General features: G+C 35.8%; 1 protein-coding gene across 5 annotated transcripts in view; it reads right to left on the reverse strand.

Moving 5' to 3' along the window:
• LOC126854882 (broad-complex core protein) overlaps nt 1–18,038 on the reverse strand; it is a 70,058-nt gene that overhangs the window by 12,041 nt on the left and 39,979 nt on the right. For 2 of the 5 annotated variants that reach the window (XM_050602029.1, XM_050602027.1), the window contains exon 7: nt 3,061–3,336. The exons of 1 other annotated variant lie outside the window; for it this stretch is intronic. In XM_050602029.1, coding sequence (XP_050457986.1) covers nt 3,074–3,336 — 263 coding nt within the window. In that variant the 3' untranslated portion in view covers nt 3,061–3,073. Of the gene's footprint in view, nt 1–3,060; nt 3,337–14,371; nt 15,479–18,038 lie in introns of those variants that run through there. 2 more of the 5 variants (XM_050602030.1, XM_050602028.1) reach the window with 1 other exon arrangement.

Consider the following 18,038-nt stretch of genomic DNA (forward strand, 5'->3'; position numbering starts at 1 on the left):
TTTTGTGTCGTTAAAGTGAGAATATAGGAAAGCGAAATAGTTAAGAATAAGCCAGATTATTTGGTTTCAAGGAGTTAATAATAAGAAGATTCGATTATATATTCGTTATTACGAATCGACTCTGATGTTATATGTAAGATATAGTTTGCCGCGCATGTAAAACATGAAATATTAAAATCTAATTTCAATCTTTAATTCTTCATAGTCCGCTTCAATTTAGGCGAAGCTGTAAAAACAGGATTGATCAAGTGACACGATAAGATGTATCGATCGTTAAAAGCTCAGAGTTGGTACTTGCATTGAGTTGTTCTCATCTTGAAAATATCATTATCATTTATCTGCTAAATATGAAGTAGTTGATATCTTTAAAATTAAATTAGAAACAGCACTGAGAAAATTTGGAATTTTATTCTTTAAAAATTAAGTCTGATTTTTAAACTGTCACAACTTATTTGATTCTATGTAAATATGCATAATATAATAAATAGATCACAATATACATTGTTTTACATAAATCATATGTATATTAATTTTTCACATAAATCAATAATCTATAAGAGAAAAATTATACTCGGAATTACCAGCTCTCAGACTTATCAAGATTTAATTGCATTTAAAAATAAATTCAGAATGTAGTGCGGAGTTATGTACAAATCGCTGTAAAGTTTCGTACAGCCAAATTAGATAGATAAGATTATTAGATAGCATTGAGAGACGTGTAGTTGTCATTACTATTTTGCTCTTGTATCGAGTATCCGAAATGATACACGATACTAAAAGATCTTGACCTAGGAAGAGAAAATGAGAGACGGGACGAAGAAAAGAGGGAGGGGATCTTTATGTATCAGACCCGTGTATATCGAGCTAGAGCAGTGATTAGTATGGCGTTAGCGTATCGGAATCAATCCGTCGATAAAAATTATCATAGTTCGCGTACTAAATTAAATTGTGTTTAGCTTGAAAAATCAAACGTATGCTATTTTTGTCATTGTTATGAGATTAATCGAAGAAATTAGAAATTTAACTGGATCAAGATTAAAAAATGCGAGCATTCTATATTTCGCGAATAATAATTCACGAATCTTTCGCATAAAAACCTTATGATTATCCTGATTGCTCGACATTCATGTAGAGAGTATCGGTTTTATCAAATCAATAAAAAATTATAACACAAAAGAAAAAAGTAATCAAAATGCTAATAATCAAAAGAAAAAAGTGGAATTCAATATTAACTGAAATATTATATTTTAACTTTTATATATAACGTTCACTTTATAAAAATTCTTTGACAAGTAAGGATTATCGCTGCTTTTTACATTCTCGCGAAAGAATTTCTGCCAATCGTCGCGATTACATTGAATCGCATTATCGATGATTACATCTCAAATCATCCAATCGATTTTCTCCAATCGATTTGACGCGTGAAAATGGCATTGATAAAAAAATAATCGAGAAAAATGCGAATGAAATTAGACACGTAGTCAAAGCTACAAACAAGCAGGCAAGCAGCAGGCGGACAATTAGGTGGACATGCAAACAAACAAGCAACAAATAGCTAGATCGGTAGTTTAACTGAAAGAAAAGAAACTGTACGAAGAAAGACATACGAGGTACAGCAAATGTCATATAAACAAAAAAGAATAAGACGTAGAACAATTGGGGAAATTCTCTTAATTGTAGTTTCCTATCGCAAGCGAGATTTTGCTGTCGCTTTTATTGTTAATTGCCAAAAAAAAGTTTGACATTTAATTTCACCGTCTCATATACCTATTTTCTCATGACTCTCCGCACCAGAAAATAAAGTTAGCCAATATGTCACTCCAAGATTTTGATTTCTTTGACAAAACTTTCGATAATCTTCAAAAGTATTAAGTAGATAAAGATTTTCCATGTTATTTAGCGATTCTAAAAATGTCAACGAAATGGCCTTTTTGCTCGGTCCGCTGTAGATTTATAATAAAATTAATTCCGCGTAATAGAAATGAAAGAAAAATAAAACCTTCGATGCTCTCTCTTCTTTATCTCTAATCATACATCACGTATTACAGACTGAAATAAATGAAAGTACCGATCGCATCGCGATGACATTAATAATATAATAATAGCACTATATATGTTATATATTTACGAAGAGAAAATACATAATATTGAGCGACAGTCGGATATTTTAACTTTTAACGTAACGTCACATTTGAAGCCTTAAGAGACGTTTGTCAAATAGATAATGTTAGTAAAATAAAAAAAAATCATTTCCCAAATGCAGAAGACACGCAATCGAAAAGAAATTTAAAATATATCTAGACTCATTTCTCCCTCGTTAAACTTTTAGAAAATCTCATCTTCCCTCCTCCAACCCTCGTTCGCTTGCCTGCGCATTCTTTTTTCCCCGCTATCAATTCGCCGATGTAGGCAGCATGTGCTGCTTCACTGATGCGTCGGAGTTTCTCGAGTCACTGACAGTAGGTATAACGGACCGGCGAATACCGGAAGAACACGATCGGGCGGGCGCGTACGGTACCGAAGGGGCGCGAAGGACGACGGGATGAGAGGAAAAGAAAGTGGTTACGCGAGCCGAGAGAAGCGGCGGCGACCGTAAGACGAACCAGGAAGAGAAAGAAAATGTACCCGCGTGCACAAGTCTCTTCGGGACCGGTTTCTCGCCGTGGCATGCACTATTCTCGCGAAGGAGGAGGAAGCAAGCTCTCTCGGTCGGGGGCGACGAGAGAGAAGACGATATGCATCTTTGGTAGACGCGCGAAAGCGAATACGAGAGAAAGAAATGAGGAATATGAAATTGGAGTCTTGATGATAGGAAAATAAGCGTGCGCGCTTCCGTAACTTTGCGGATATGTATGTAAGAAGAAGAGAAAATAGAAAATATCGATAGAGAGAGAGAGAGAGAGAGAGAGAGAGAGAGAGAGAGAGAGAGAGGAAAGGAATGTGTATGTACGCATATGTGTTAAATCGCATAAGGGTGAGAGTTTTGAGAGATTATGTTAAAATCTTGGAGAAATGCGCCATAGATGTTCATAGCGAATGTGTATGTGTGATGGTCCCTACCTTATCTAAACCTTCAAAAGAACTTAATGTCAATGTCGCCGGGTCTGCTCTTATGATAGGTATATATATGGGTCATCAGGGAATTACGCGAGCAGTACACCCGCTCGCAGATGACGCATCTGTACTCCTCCTGTCGTTCGGCGTGTTTGTCGGCAACGTGGCGTTTCAGGGATGCTTTGCTGCATAGTACCTTGCCGCACAGTTGGCAGGTGAACAACTTCTTCGCTGACTGGGTGCTCAGAGAGTTCAAGGTCAGCCCCGTCATAGAGGTGAGCACTGAAACACAACAACGCACCTCTCATGCAGCTGCACACCCCTAACATACTTATTAAACCCTATATCTCGAGATTTAAAAAAAAAAAAAGAGCGACCGCGAGAGACACTTGCCCTCTCCCCACAAAAAAAAAAAGGAATGCCTCTTGCTCGCGCGGATTTTCGTTTGTGCTTGTGCTTTGGACGCGTCGATCGTGGATTCTTTTAAAGTTCAAAAAACTAAAGATGCGTACTTTCTACTTAAGACTCGTACATATTTTCAGAGAACCGATCGGAAGAGTTTATAATCATTTGTCTCTCTTGTGACAATTGATATTTTATAGCAAGTGTATAATTATAATGAATACCATAAACTCGAGTACCCCACGCTTAATCAATTTTACACACGTTATCAATACTCTCTGCAGTCTCGTTTTATCTCATTCTTTTTTTTTTTTCGCGATGAATTATAAGAGCAGTATTCTCGTGGCAATTTTAATCCTTTTATACATACACATTTATAGTTATTAAAAATTTCGACAAACTATGTATCTGGAAATTTTACGGATTCAAAACTCATATTTCGAAATTTAACTTCAAAAATTGTTTGGGAAAAAGATAAGTTTTATGAAAATATCTGTCTTGAATGGTCAGCGCGACTGACTGAAGTCAATTCCTTTCTTCATCATCGCAATCTACTTCCTCTTCTTCCTCTTCTATCCTTCCTCTATATAGATCACGCTCCGCGCATTAATCAATTCATTAAAAACGGGGGGACTCGCGTGGTTAGAGAGGCAATTATGCGCGTTATGGCACGTCCTTGGAAAAGAAAAAGAGGGAGGGACTTGGAGATGTGGAAGAATGGACGGCGCGCTGTTTCTCTTCGTGGGGAACGAAGTAAGAACTTTCTCTGATGGCGATTCTCCTCTCTGGCCTTGTTCGGAATTCCGACTACTGCTAATTCGGTGAGAGGGATAGGACAAGAGATGCGCGCACGCGTGAAATAATTCGCATACATTCGCACGAGCGGACACGAAGCGAGCCGAAACGACATTCGCGCACGTGTGAATGTACGCGTCTGTGTAGGAGAGGGAATTGCGGGGAGGAGAGACGGATGCACATTGCTTCACAGAATGCGAATTTGCGCGTTTAATTTCTCTTGCGCGAGAAGGGGTACTCTCGACCCTAATTGTTGTTAACGTGCATTTTGCAAGTCATTGCGCTTCTATACTTCGAGAGGATTGCGTTACACTTTGCGATTATCGCGAATGTGTGATACACGTACTTTCTTATGTACGTTATAATAAAGCGCTTACGTACGGAACGATCATTTATCAAACATTCAACGAATATAAATGCGCCATTCAAATTTTATTGAATTGTCATACGGAATTATAATCTCGTGCCAATCTATACATTATCTAACGTATATTACGTGGCAATTTTTGTTGATCCGATCTTTCTCATTAATCACGTCCATGACTGCTTCAGAGAATAATTTTCCATAAATTGTTCAAAGTCTTCTAGCAACATATCTCTATTTGCTGAAAATATAATCTTACTTGAAAGGATATCTTAAATAATATTACTTAGAGAAATAAATAATAAGAGGATGAAAGGGAGTGAAGGGGGTGGGAAATAGATGGTACGGATAACCAACGCTGGATGGAACGTAGGAGCATGCCTATGGAACCGCACATTCGCGTATATATATATATATCTTGTATCAGGAGGTAAAATGTATACAAGCTGGTGGTTGTGCCAACTTATATTATGAATATGCATGTACATTGTTCGACGGGTCTCAAATGTGTATACGAAGTCTATAACAAGACATGAGAGAAATGAGACGACGAGAGAGTAGGTACACTGAGCATTCTGGATGACATTTAAAGCATGCAACTCGAAGAAACTAAACAAATAAATGTAAACATAAACGTATAATAAATATGCGTGATTCTGGCGAGCTGCGCGCGACGATATTTAAATCGATCCCCTCTCCCCTCGCTCCCTCCCGCTATCTTGATGATCGAGATCATCGGGGATCTTCTCGGTCGCGTTTCCCCCGATTTAGCGAATTTTATCTTTCGCGATTTTTATATACATCTCTTTCTTCGTCCTTGCTCTTACTCACCGTTCCTTACGAAGGCACGCGATAGAAATTTCTTGCAAGATTCTTTTCCTTTCTCTCTCTCTCTCTCTCTCTCTTTCTTTCTTTCTGTGAGGATACTACGAGTACAAAAGACGAATTTCGCTCGAGAGACAGAGCTAAATGGAAAATCGTAATGTCAGGTGCTTACTGATCGTCGTTCGGATCGTTCTTACTTCGTACTCCTCACGGCAGCGCGTCGTGATCAACACGGTCGATGCTAATGTTGTAGACGACTTTTAAATTCATTATTTGCGTTAATGATGGTCGATGCAATCGGTAGATAGAATTGCAATTTTTATCAGTTTGCGCGCGAATGTGATTTACAAGGCCGAAACACAAAAACAAAATACAGGAAATATGAAACAAATATAAACAGTGTATCAATATGCAATTCTCATACTAAAAAACACACGATTATTTTTTACATATTTCATCTCTGATCAATCAATGCATTCTCCTGAATATATTCACCATGTTTTCTGAGAGATATTAATTAAAATTATTTATTGTTTCTTTTATAAACATTTGAATATTGATAATATTTTCTTCTATTTTATTTTATTTGCTACATCTTACTCTTATTTAATAGTTGTTTGTATCTCGGCCCTATTCGTTTAAAAAAAATTACATCTCAAACTTAATCAATTCGTATCGATAATTTTCTACTATTTATTAAGCAAAAGTGACACCGGATTGTCATTTTTTTTTTTTGCACCGCAACATCACAGATACAATCGGGGGCGCAATCTTATATATATATATATATGTAATCAACTTTTAACATGATTAACATATGTATTAATACCAATGATGCTAGATTAAAATTACTTGTGGAAAATGTTGCTTGGTTGCGGCTTGGTTCATCTTAGCGTGTCATAGCTTAATGATGTGTATATATATATATATATATATATATATATATATATATATATATCTGTTACAAAGACGCGCTAATCAATGGCAAAATAACGGAATATATCCGCATAGGACATGTGTCAAATCATAACGCATCGATATCACTTACCTTCCGGCTGAAAAAAAAAGAATCAATTTCGCCATTAAATACTGGCGACAAACTTTTACGTACGTTGAATAACTGGTGCAGTGTAACGTAAATATGACTTTTTTATCTGGTTTTTTTTTTTTTTTTTTATCGAGGATATGATAGGTGACTAGAAAAACAAGTGAAAACACACAAACGAGTTATTAAACCAAATAGAGTACATTTCTTATATTGTATATAAAAATGAAAATATATTAAAATGCATTTGATATTGCTTAAAAATAATAATAATGTGATAATATAATAATCATAGTGATCGATCGTATAAATTGTAATAATAAGAGAGTTGTAGTAACCGTATTGATCCAGATAATAATAGCAATAGCAATAGTAGCGGCAGTAGCGATAATGTGTGATAGTGATCATAGTGATAACGCGGCAGCGGTAATGACAGCACTCGAAACTCAGTAACGAAACTAATTATGATAATTCGTTAGTGACAACGAAAAGAAGGGATTCGATAATAATGACAATAATAGAGTGATCGTAGCAATAGGGATAATGATAGCGATAATAAGAACAATTACGATATCAAACGATAATGTTGATGGCGACGAAAATAGTAATAATAATAATAATAATAATAATAATAATAATAATAATAGTAGTAGTAGTAGTAATAGTAGTAGTAGTAGTAATAATAATAATGATAATAATATAACTGTGTCGATGACGATCAGTATGCTGGACAACATAATAATAAAAATAATAGTCCTAATAATGACAATAACGATAATAATGATGACATTAACGGCGTATGATTATACATAATTAATATATATATATATATATATATATATATATATATATATATATATTAAAAATCAAGACATTATATGTATGTAAAATAATATAATGGATTATCACGTGATAGCGCACTATTTTTCGTTCAACGAGCAGTTCGCATTTGTGAGTGATATAGATGTTGGCCGTGCTGTCTCGTTATATTATATTCTGTCTGATACGCACGTGCAAAACTTTTTATACTACATTATTAATCGATTTTTCGCAAAAACTTTGTGTTTCTTTTACGCGCAAATGCTACGTGATCACGCGAAACGTTTTGTACCAAAATCATCATCTTTCAAAGATTTTTCTAAATTATTTTTGAAGTTTTCTTTTCATAAGCCGATATGTTTCGTTTAGATTTGCGAGTTGACGTTTTATCGTGCAAAGCTTTCGGACAGTTAAAACTCCTTATATTCTGCATTGTTTCTGCGCGTTTATAGTCAGCGATTGCGTGCGGGTTATTAAGAGGGAAAGCTATTTGTTCGATATCTATGTAAGATATCTTAATGTAAGCCTATCATATAACGCAACTAACGGAATTAAAAACTTAATGTATTGTTAAAAAAAAACTGTCACGCGAAAAACATTCTCGCACATTCTATTTTCTTTTTTTTTTTGTTTTTTTCTTTCTTTTTAATAGCTGTATTTGATAAGGTGTCCTATCGCGCTTATTATTTAGTTCTATTGAAGTATAACGGAATAATTTTCCATTATGAGGAAATAAATCTCATATGTATGTGCTTTGACGAACAATCACGTAACTCTCGCATGCTCGTCATCAGAAAAAAGAAAACTAGGGTGAGAGAGAGAAAAAGCGAAGATATAAAAAAAGAACTGGGATTGAGTCGAAAATGAGTATATGAGTATAAGCTTGTTTTTACGAGCGTCTCAATTGTTGTACTACACAGTCGACCTTAACATTATATCGATTATTACACCTATTGGTGGATATGTGCGCGTTCTTCTACCTCGGCGCAAAGAAAAATAAAAAAAAAAAAAAAAATAAGAAAGGAAAGGGAAATATTTTTCTTTCGCATAGCTTATCCGATTTCCCGCGACTTCTGCAACGCGGTGATTTCTTATCAATCCTCGTGTAAATCCGTATATCGCGCATTCATTATAAAAATTTATAAATTCTTTAACTTATCATTTAGGTACTTGTTTTAAGCAACGATTTGGTAACAGTCAGTCAAACAATTTTCACGCATCAGTCCAACGGATCAGTCCAGATTAATCGTCGATCCAATCGTGTCGCAGATAGCAGCGAAATAAACTACACGCGTATGTATATATATGTATAGTATATATATATATATATATATATATATATATATATATATATATATAATGGAACGTCTTTGTAGTGTACGATTTCCTCTCTCAGGCGCAAATTAGGTCAGTCGGTTATTGCGCGAATTTATATAACGTATCCGTCTCCCTGTATATGTATATATAATTTCCGATTCGATAAAAGGATCTCTCTCTCTCTCTCTCTCTCTCTCTCTCTCTCTCTCTCTTTCTCTGTCTGTCTGTCTGTCTCTCTCTCTCGCGAAGCTGCACGGCCTGCCGCGACACGTGCGAATCAAGAAATATTTTCAGTCTTTCGTGCTCGGAAGCCTGGTATATTAGGCATCGTCTTAGCAACGTCTTATCAAAAAATTAAAAGCGCTCTCACAGCTTTTCAAGAACAGAAACAGCTTCTCATGTTCTGTCGCGCGTCATTTTCAAGCTAATCGCGAATGAAACCTCTTATCACAATTCTAATATAAAGAAAAATGTCTTGCGTGACTGTAGAAACTATACAAGAAAGCTTGAAAAAAATATTATAGTACTTAAATAATATTTCTCTAATGCGACAATATAGACATTAATCGCATTAAAAAATTTACGAATCCTGCGATACTCTCTATTTTTTTTCACAAGATTCCTTTTTATGGAAGACCGATAAAAATACCTACATTATATTACTAACGATTGAAAGATTTTTATAATAGCGAATAATATTTTCTTCAATATAATCGCGATATTTTCTTCAATTGCACAATATCCTTTTGTAAAGCATAAGACACATTTTGATAATGCGCGTTGCTGTTAATAATCTTTATAATACAATACATATGTAACACAAATATGTTCATCTATCTTTACTTGAAAGCGATACGCAACCGAACACGATAATGAAGAATGACATTAAATAGCCTGTTTATACCAAACTAACGAGTCTTCGATATAACGTAAACCGGTGGTAATCTGTTGGCTGCACGATATCGCGTGTTACAGGAAAATAACATAAAAGCGAAGAATTAAACGAACAATAAACAAAGAAGACGCTCAAATAAATCTCTATTAATATATATAAATTGTAGTTAAATATTCAGTCAAATTTACATTAATTTCATTAATAATTTATTATTCGTATAATATCGCACCGACCGCTGATCGGAGGACAAATATATGTATATATGTGCGCATGCACGTATACGTGTGTACATTTGTACGTGTAAATAATATACGAACGTACACAGAGGCACGTAACAAGCACACATATATAAATATATATGTATGTATGTATATATATATATATATATATATAATATATATTCGCAATTATATTTGGCCATTTTTACAGTAGTCACAAATTCGTTTCTTCGAATAAATCTACTAATTTAAATATTATCAATATCAGTTCTTGTCCTGACCACTATAAAATTGTGTTCGTTATTCTCGTAATTTAAAGCTTCGTTCTTCTTCCTCATCCTCTCCATTCCCTCGATTTAACAATCATTTTTGCTTTTATTTTAAACTCCCCAACGCAATTCACTCTCCTTATTTAAATTACCTGTCACTAATGCATTTTATGTCGCGCGTAATTTCATCCTTTTACTCGTCAAAAGCGCAAAGATGTTTTTCAAAAACCTCAAATATATTGTTTTAAATATAAAAGCTCAAGTATTTTTCAAATTATACTGTTGTTAATTCAAAAAATGTATAATTAAAAGAGATAAAAAATCAGAGAAGCATTTTCATGCATGAAATAAAATCCTTATCAATTTTCCTTTGATTAAAAAAATTTGCTGACAATTACGTATGTACATATGTACACGTTAACGATAATAATTGACCAATCGCGATTTTGTAAAGTATGTACATTTGCGTTCTGAAAGATATGAATTTGTATTATAATGCGAAAGAGGCGGAAAATACGCGCGACGATGCATTCCACCACACAAAACATATTTTAAATATAAATTATCATAGCCTATCTATAAATGCATTTAACGTGCATGTACACTCGCGTTAGAAATTGCCTATACGAGCCAAAGTGTATGTGAACGCATCGATATGCGATGTTGGTGCAACACGCGAGCATCAGTTCGTCACTCGGATCGAATTCGCGTGGCTGTTGTGTGTCTATTGGGGGGATTCTTGTGCACTCTTTGCAAAAAAATATATATGTATATGTAGTCACGTACTCGTCTATCAACGCGCCGCATGCGTTTTTTCTCCGATCATGATGCAACTGTCGAGTAATAATTCCCTTACACTTGCACGATCGCTGAGAAGATTCCAAGATCCGGCGAGATACAAATCGATCGGGCGAATCGGACGAAGGATGACACACACACACGCACACACACACACACACACACACACGCACGCACGCGCGTATAGCGATATAGAGAAAAATATGGCATCTCTTCTCAATCGAATCAGCCAGTGGAAAAAACGTTAAACAGGATGTAGACTTTATAGGATGGCTAAAAAGTACATGCTTGTACAGACAGGAAACGCGATGAAGTTGATTTTCGATTTAAAATGACAATCGCAAATTAGACCTCACGGTTGCGCAATTCATATACACGTTATTTATAATCCTACAGATTCAGTGTAACTCATTCGCAATCATCACATTCCAATTCACGCTGTTACGCTTTTAGTCATATCACGATTTACTATGATTCAGCCTTAAATACAGTCTAACTCCGAGCTTACTCTCTCTAGTCGCGATTTAAATTTATTTATTAATCATGGCTCTCGCTAGAATCTCGCGAGAGTCTCTCACGCGTCCGATACACTCCGGTAATAGCCTTCCGCCAACGATTCGACATCGATTTTTAATCCTACCCGATTTCCATTTCTATTTCAAATGTATATGAAGGAACCTATTTCATTAACGAGAATATAACATAGGCGCTAATCTCTCGTCTCACTTTAAACTGTACACCGGTTCAAGAAAGTTCTTGTCTTTTTCATGCCATTCGATCCATTTCAATGACCATCGCGAGACATTTCGTATTCCAACGCGATATTCATCCACAATATCTATACAGACTATATTACAATTTCGTCCAAGATTGCAATACCTTCGTGAATTGCGATATCGATGTAATAATTGCGATCGCTCCTCCTATCGTATCACTCCAACGTCTCGCATCAACATTGTTGTGGAATCACATTCGCTCGTGATTGTATTTTCGACATTCCTTATCGTGTCTCAACTGGTGCGTTTACGTTCCACAAAAAAACAAAAAAACAAAAAAAAAAAGAAAAAAACGTGAATTCAAAGCGCATTTTTTTTATCCTCAAAAAAACAAAGAAGATGTATATCTTTCTCTAAACCGAACCACGTACACAAAAAAATCGTACATAGGCCGATGATGCACATGCATTCGTGAATCTTAATTCTGCCTGTTTCTTGTTCGCGCGATACGAAATGGTGATGTCCCGGTCGTCATATAAGCATCTTATCAAGTGTGAGCCACTAATAAAATATAGCGTTTGCGGTTATACGATGACAAGCATATGTATACGGCTGTCTATCTGTGAGTTATTCAGAATACGAGTAATCAATCATCCAGATAATCCGGACTATGCAAAACTCCAAGAAAAGACCATGAGAACATTTATAAAATTCTATTACAACATTTCAAATCTTGTTCGGATCAAATGTTTTCTGCATTTTTGTGTTACTCAAGCGTTAATAGCGCGCATTTTTCATCATCTTCCCGTCCATTTATTCTCAAACTGACGAAAGTCGCATTTTCAAACCGCGCGATTCGATATAACAAGATTTTTTTTCCTTGCAAAAAGAGTCTTAAAAAAATGCGATGCAACTTTTCGAGAGATTCGTTCGATGAAAGTCACTCTAAAGCGTCATGAAACGCAAAATGGACGGGAATGAATGTATATAGGATGAAATATTCCAGTCAGATATTACGGAAGTTGAGTATTCTGTGTCTTTGGAATATATTATAATAAAGCGGGGAAAGCTCTTTCCAGAAAAAAAAAAAAAACATTCAAATATGACGCGAAACAGAAACAACCATAACTCAACAGCGCGATAAGAATAAGAATATAGTAATAGTAATAATACCAATAATAATATTAATAACAATATTAACAGCAATACTATTATTGCTAATATATAATTGATAATAATAATATATATAATAATTGCAATATATATATATATATATGAGAGATAATAATAATAATAATATAATTAATAGAATAATAACAAAGTAAGGTACTTTATGTAAAATTCGTTAGGTATCGCAAAAAAAAAAAAAAAAAACGAATGTGTAAGTCTATATAGGATAGCCCGTTAAAGTATCTAATATGGAATGAATATATTAAAGTAAAATATATATGCGTGTATATATTAAACCATTGCATCTCTCATTTTTTTTCTCGATTCAAGTGACGACGAAGAATCGTATAAGAATAAGAAATCCCTTCGCAAACCCTAGCAAATTATTTTCATCTATCCTCATCTGCCCGTGAATATTTCTCTTCGAACTATCGGAACCATGCAAATCGGGCGATATTTAATAATGAAACGATTAAACTCTCGAATGCGGTGCCTCATATTGCCGGGGCTCGCTTGCAGTCTTATCGAAACTTATTTTTGGACGCTTCTATCTATACTTAGTTGGACGATTGTGCGCCTCCGACATTATTAAGAGTCTTCCTCCAACAGTCGTATATCCATCCTCGCGTTATATCGATCTAACTAATAAAGCCTAAATTAATTCGCGTTTCATAGCCAATGAGCGCTCTTGACATGGTTTCGACACCGATTGTCCTATTATGCTGCGAAACAATATCGAAGCTTCAGCGCAAAGTGCGTCTATACGATTAAATCCCAAACTAACGATCTTGAGATTGAAACAGCTATAATTACGGCGAAATGTCAAATCTCTGTGTTACAGACACATCGTAATGAGCTTCATGTTTATTCCCGAAAGGAATCACGATAATTGATGCAAGGTACAGGGATTACCGACCTGTATCTGTAGCATCGGAAATTCAACTCAACGAGATTATACATAACGCGATCGTCAATCTCCGAAATGTGATATTGAACCAGCACATTCGCGCGTATGATATCGTATGCGATCATCGATCATATTTATACATATGTTTTCCGCGCGATACGTGTTAACGAGAGGGAAAAGAACATGTACGAGAGACGTACTGTAGAGAAAAAAAAAAATAAGTACAAGTAATTATAAAATTATGATTATACACACTCTTCTATATTTTTTTTTTTAATCCATTGGCACTGGGTCCCGTAAATCATAACGCCAGTGTATGAGCCTTACGTGCAAAATCTAAGTAATTACTTTCGTAAATAGCGTGCGAACAAATCATTTGCCAATTACACGCCTCGAGGATTAAATGCGTCGAGTAGAAAAATCAACTCGGGGGTGGGGGTGGGGGTGGGGGAGAACCGATACTAATTCGAATCATTCGATTGCACTCCCGTCAGTCTCATTCTTTTCCATCACAACTTTGTTAATTAATTAAATCCTAAAACTTTTCTTTGAAAGTTTGGGAGCGCGATATCAACGTTAATATCATCGTCTCGTCATAATGTCCGAAGAGTCATTAAAATAAAAAAAGAAAAATAGGGATATATATCTAAAATAATGGCGCGAGATCAGACAGAGCTTTTCTATCGATTTCTGGTCCGCGCGCGCGTAATAACAATATCCACCACGTACACTCATATCTGGAAGCACTGATTTTCTCGAGACGTTCGCTTTTCCTTGTTTTCTTTATTTTTTTTTTTACGAAGATTTGTCGTCAAGCAAGCTGAAAAGATGCGAGGAAGATGTTAAGGACACGCGCAAACACGATGAACACAACGGCGCAACATTCGATTCCTATTGTCCTTTCGAAAAGATGAGTTTGCCTTCGACAATCGCATCTTGTGCTTTTTCAAGACTGGTCCCAAATGTCAAACCCATTATGACGGATGTAAATCGATAGACGATGTAATAACATAACAATTGCTTTTCGAATCTCGTACAAAACATCGGCAGTCCGTTGCTGATGAAAAGCCCGCACAAATTTTCTCAAACATTCACCGTTAAACGTGCCCGTCTAATTCTCAGCTCGCGTTGTACATTAACACCCCTCCCCCCGCAGTGCCACAAATTACTTTCGGTTTTAATATTTTAATAATCATGGCAATTACAATCGAAACAATATCCCGGCGAAATATATTTGTGTTTCAGTTCGAAACTTCACACGTTCAATAATAAATATTCTGAAAAAGATTGCGCGCGGGGGGAGTCTTAAGGAATCAGAGTAAACACAATCAGACTATCGAACGGCCACGTCCAACGTTAAATGCGCGGTAAGATTATAGACTCTCGTCGATGAATCGAAAGTACGGGCTGAAATCATTCCTCTCTCCAATCGCGTTTGACGTCGCTTTTGGCCCAGACAGCAAGAATTCGAAGAAGAGAACAACGTGGTTCTCGCGAGGACGATCACACGCCGCCTGACAACGACCGGTTCAATCGCACTCCCGGTCGCACAGGGCGCGGGACCCTTTTATAAGTGTCTCTATTAAGCTCGTTTCGTGGTGTCCCTTGGCACGTAAGATACGCGCGATCACTTCTATTTCTGCCTACGGTGATAGATGCTCTTGTGATTGTTCAGGCTGTTGAGCGTCCTGAACACCTTGTGGCAAAGCGCGCAGACCGCGCTGTTCAGGGGCTGAAAGTGTTGTTGCTCTTTGTGCCGTTTCAGGGTGAGCTTCGTAGAGAGAGTCTTGCCGCACACGTCGCACGTGTAACAAATTCCTGGTGGTAGCAGGCTACCGTGTAACGGATGCGACAGTCGCATCGCGAGGATCGCCGAGGGCGAGCCTGGGATTGATAAATAGACGCGCGCGCGTTGGATTTTTCAGATTCGGATCGTAAGAGATTTTTTTCCATTCGAAAGCAGGCGCGCAATGTCGTTGAAGACGCGAGAGATGAGAAATGTGAATGTGAGAGAACGGAAATAGTATGGTCGAACATTTTTATAGAGCGATAGACAAGCATAAAGCGAAGAAGTTATACGTGTAAGTTGATCAATAAAGCGGATGAAAAACGGAGGAAAAAAATGGAAGCGCGGCGCGTAAGTCGATAAATTATACGACGAAGAGTAGATTAAATATATACGTGAATAAAATATAAAAATATAGATGCACACGTATATGAATAGATATAAAATATAAAAGCAGATACATAAATATATGTATATATATATATATATATATATATATATATGAAACAGCGCAAAAAGGAGAAAAGTTTGCAAAAAAAAAAAAGAAAAAAGAGAGAGAAAAGAGAAAAAGAGAGAGAAAGTAAATCAAGTAACCATAGTCCGTTACATATGCATCGACACCCAATTAAAAAGAAATATTTCCATTACGAACCAATATTTGTGGTGTAGGAGGCACACGGAGAGCCACGTGTGTGGATGGACCCCCAGCGCAAGTCCGTGTTCGTGAAGGTAGCGGGTAGGTACACACAGAACAATGACGAACCAGAGCCAAACGTATAGCCGAGCGAGCGGGACCGGGAACAAACAAGAACAAAGATACGACTGCTATTAATATCACTTGGACAAGATTAGTTACGATACGCTGCTAAGTATTCTTGTATGATTAGGGCTAGAGAGACGAGGGAGGGGGAGTAGTGAGGAGAGGGCAAGAATTGATGTGCAAGTAAGTAGGGCCGAAAAAAACAGGAGGTCTTCGCTGACAGTCAATTGTAAGTCGATTATTTGATCGGTTCGGAGAAGGTAATAAGTGAGAGTAGATCGGAGAAGAAGGGATTGAAATCGATCGAAAAACAAGATCGGCAGTGGTATCAAAAAGAATTACTGAATATCCATCGATACTTTTACAGACCAGCCTGTTGAGGTGTCCCTACGAGCCACGTGATTGCTCGAGAATATCTTGTTTCTGCTGCATATTAGCCGCAGATATTAAAAATGCGGCTCGGAGCTCTGGTTTGTCATTGGTCATGCATAATAAACGCGACGAATCATACATCACGCGCCGAGAGCGACAGTGCAATTTTTTTGCGAATTTTCTCGCGCTGTGAGGTTGAATTGCATTTTTTTTTAAGTTACGTACATTCCTTTATTCCTTTATGCGTTTTTCACTCTTGTCTCATTTTTACTTTCTTTCTCTCTTCCCCCCCCCCTGTCTTTCTTACGTATTAGATTTATATATTTTAATTTACGAAATAGAGAAATTTCGTTCTTTGCGATAACGAAAAATCTGACAGCTAGAATCCAAAATAGCAACTATATTGTCGCCTGTTTGCTATCATCGGAATATTGAATGCAAACGTGAGGATATAAATAACTTGATTTTCATTATCAATGTAATTCAGCATTCGTCTTGCTTTATATCTGATAAATCATGATCGAGTGTTGGGCTTGAAGCTAACCAAGAAAAAATCTAGAAATGATTGATGAGGCAGTAAATTATATTTTGATGTGTACTTATTGAAATTTATGAATACTTATAAAACAAATAAATATTAATATGACAGGATGCCGAGTGAAACAGAAACGAACGCTCGATGAGAGAAAAGAAAGATTCCAAGCGAGCTTATAACAAACAACGAAATATTCCGCACATACCTTTTTCCGAGCTGTAAAAGTAAATGTACCGCTTTCTTCCGGGATATTAACTGACTTTCAATGGAAAAGGAGTAATATCTTTGGTGTCAATAGTAGTGATATATAACGGTAACTTATATATATATATATATATATATATATATATATATATATAATAAAAATAAAATAAAAGTAATGGTCATAGTAGAGAATATAATAGTGTAAAGGCAACAGTAGCAAGAGCGACAATAGCAGCAGCAACAATAATAAAGACTTGCCGATAAAGAAAAATGTTAATGATGATAACAATTACTACAACACATCAAGTAAGAAAGATAACATTAATTCGAAGGTAAAAAAATATATATCTTAATTGCATTTATATATATATATATATATATATATATATATATATATATATATATATATATAAAAGAATAAACGTGCCTTTTCCAAAAATGCGATAAATAAGCAAAAATACATTAATACGCACACACGTGTTTTCCGTGTCGATAAATATGCGTGTAGCGTTAATTTTTCGACGATTATAATCTGTTAGAACACGTGTCTTTACTCGTGAATAACTTTGATTAATTCACTCACATAATTTTTTTCGATGATGTTTATTAAACGCACTAAAATAATAAAAATACATTATTAAAAAATTTCAATTAATAGGGAGATATAGAAACAAACACTGTAATGTGTAAGTCGGTATGCATTAAATAAAAAACAATAATTAGAATTTGAAAAATTATTAAATTGAAATACCTATAAAATTGTATCGTAAATTTATGCTACTTTATA

This window comes from Cataglyphis hispanica, chromosome 15 (assembly GCF_021464435.1).
Source record: "Cataglyphis hispanica isolate Lineage 1 chromosome 15, ULB_Chis1_1.0, whole genome shotgun sequence".
NCBI lineage: Eukaryota > Metazoa > Arthropoda > Insecta > Hymenoptera > Formicidae > Cataglyphis > Cataglyphis hispanica.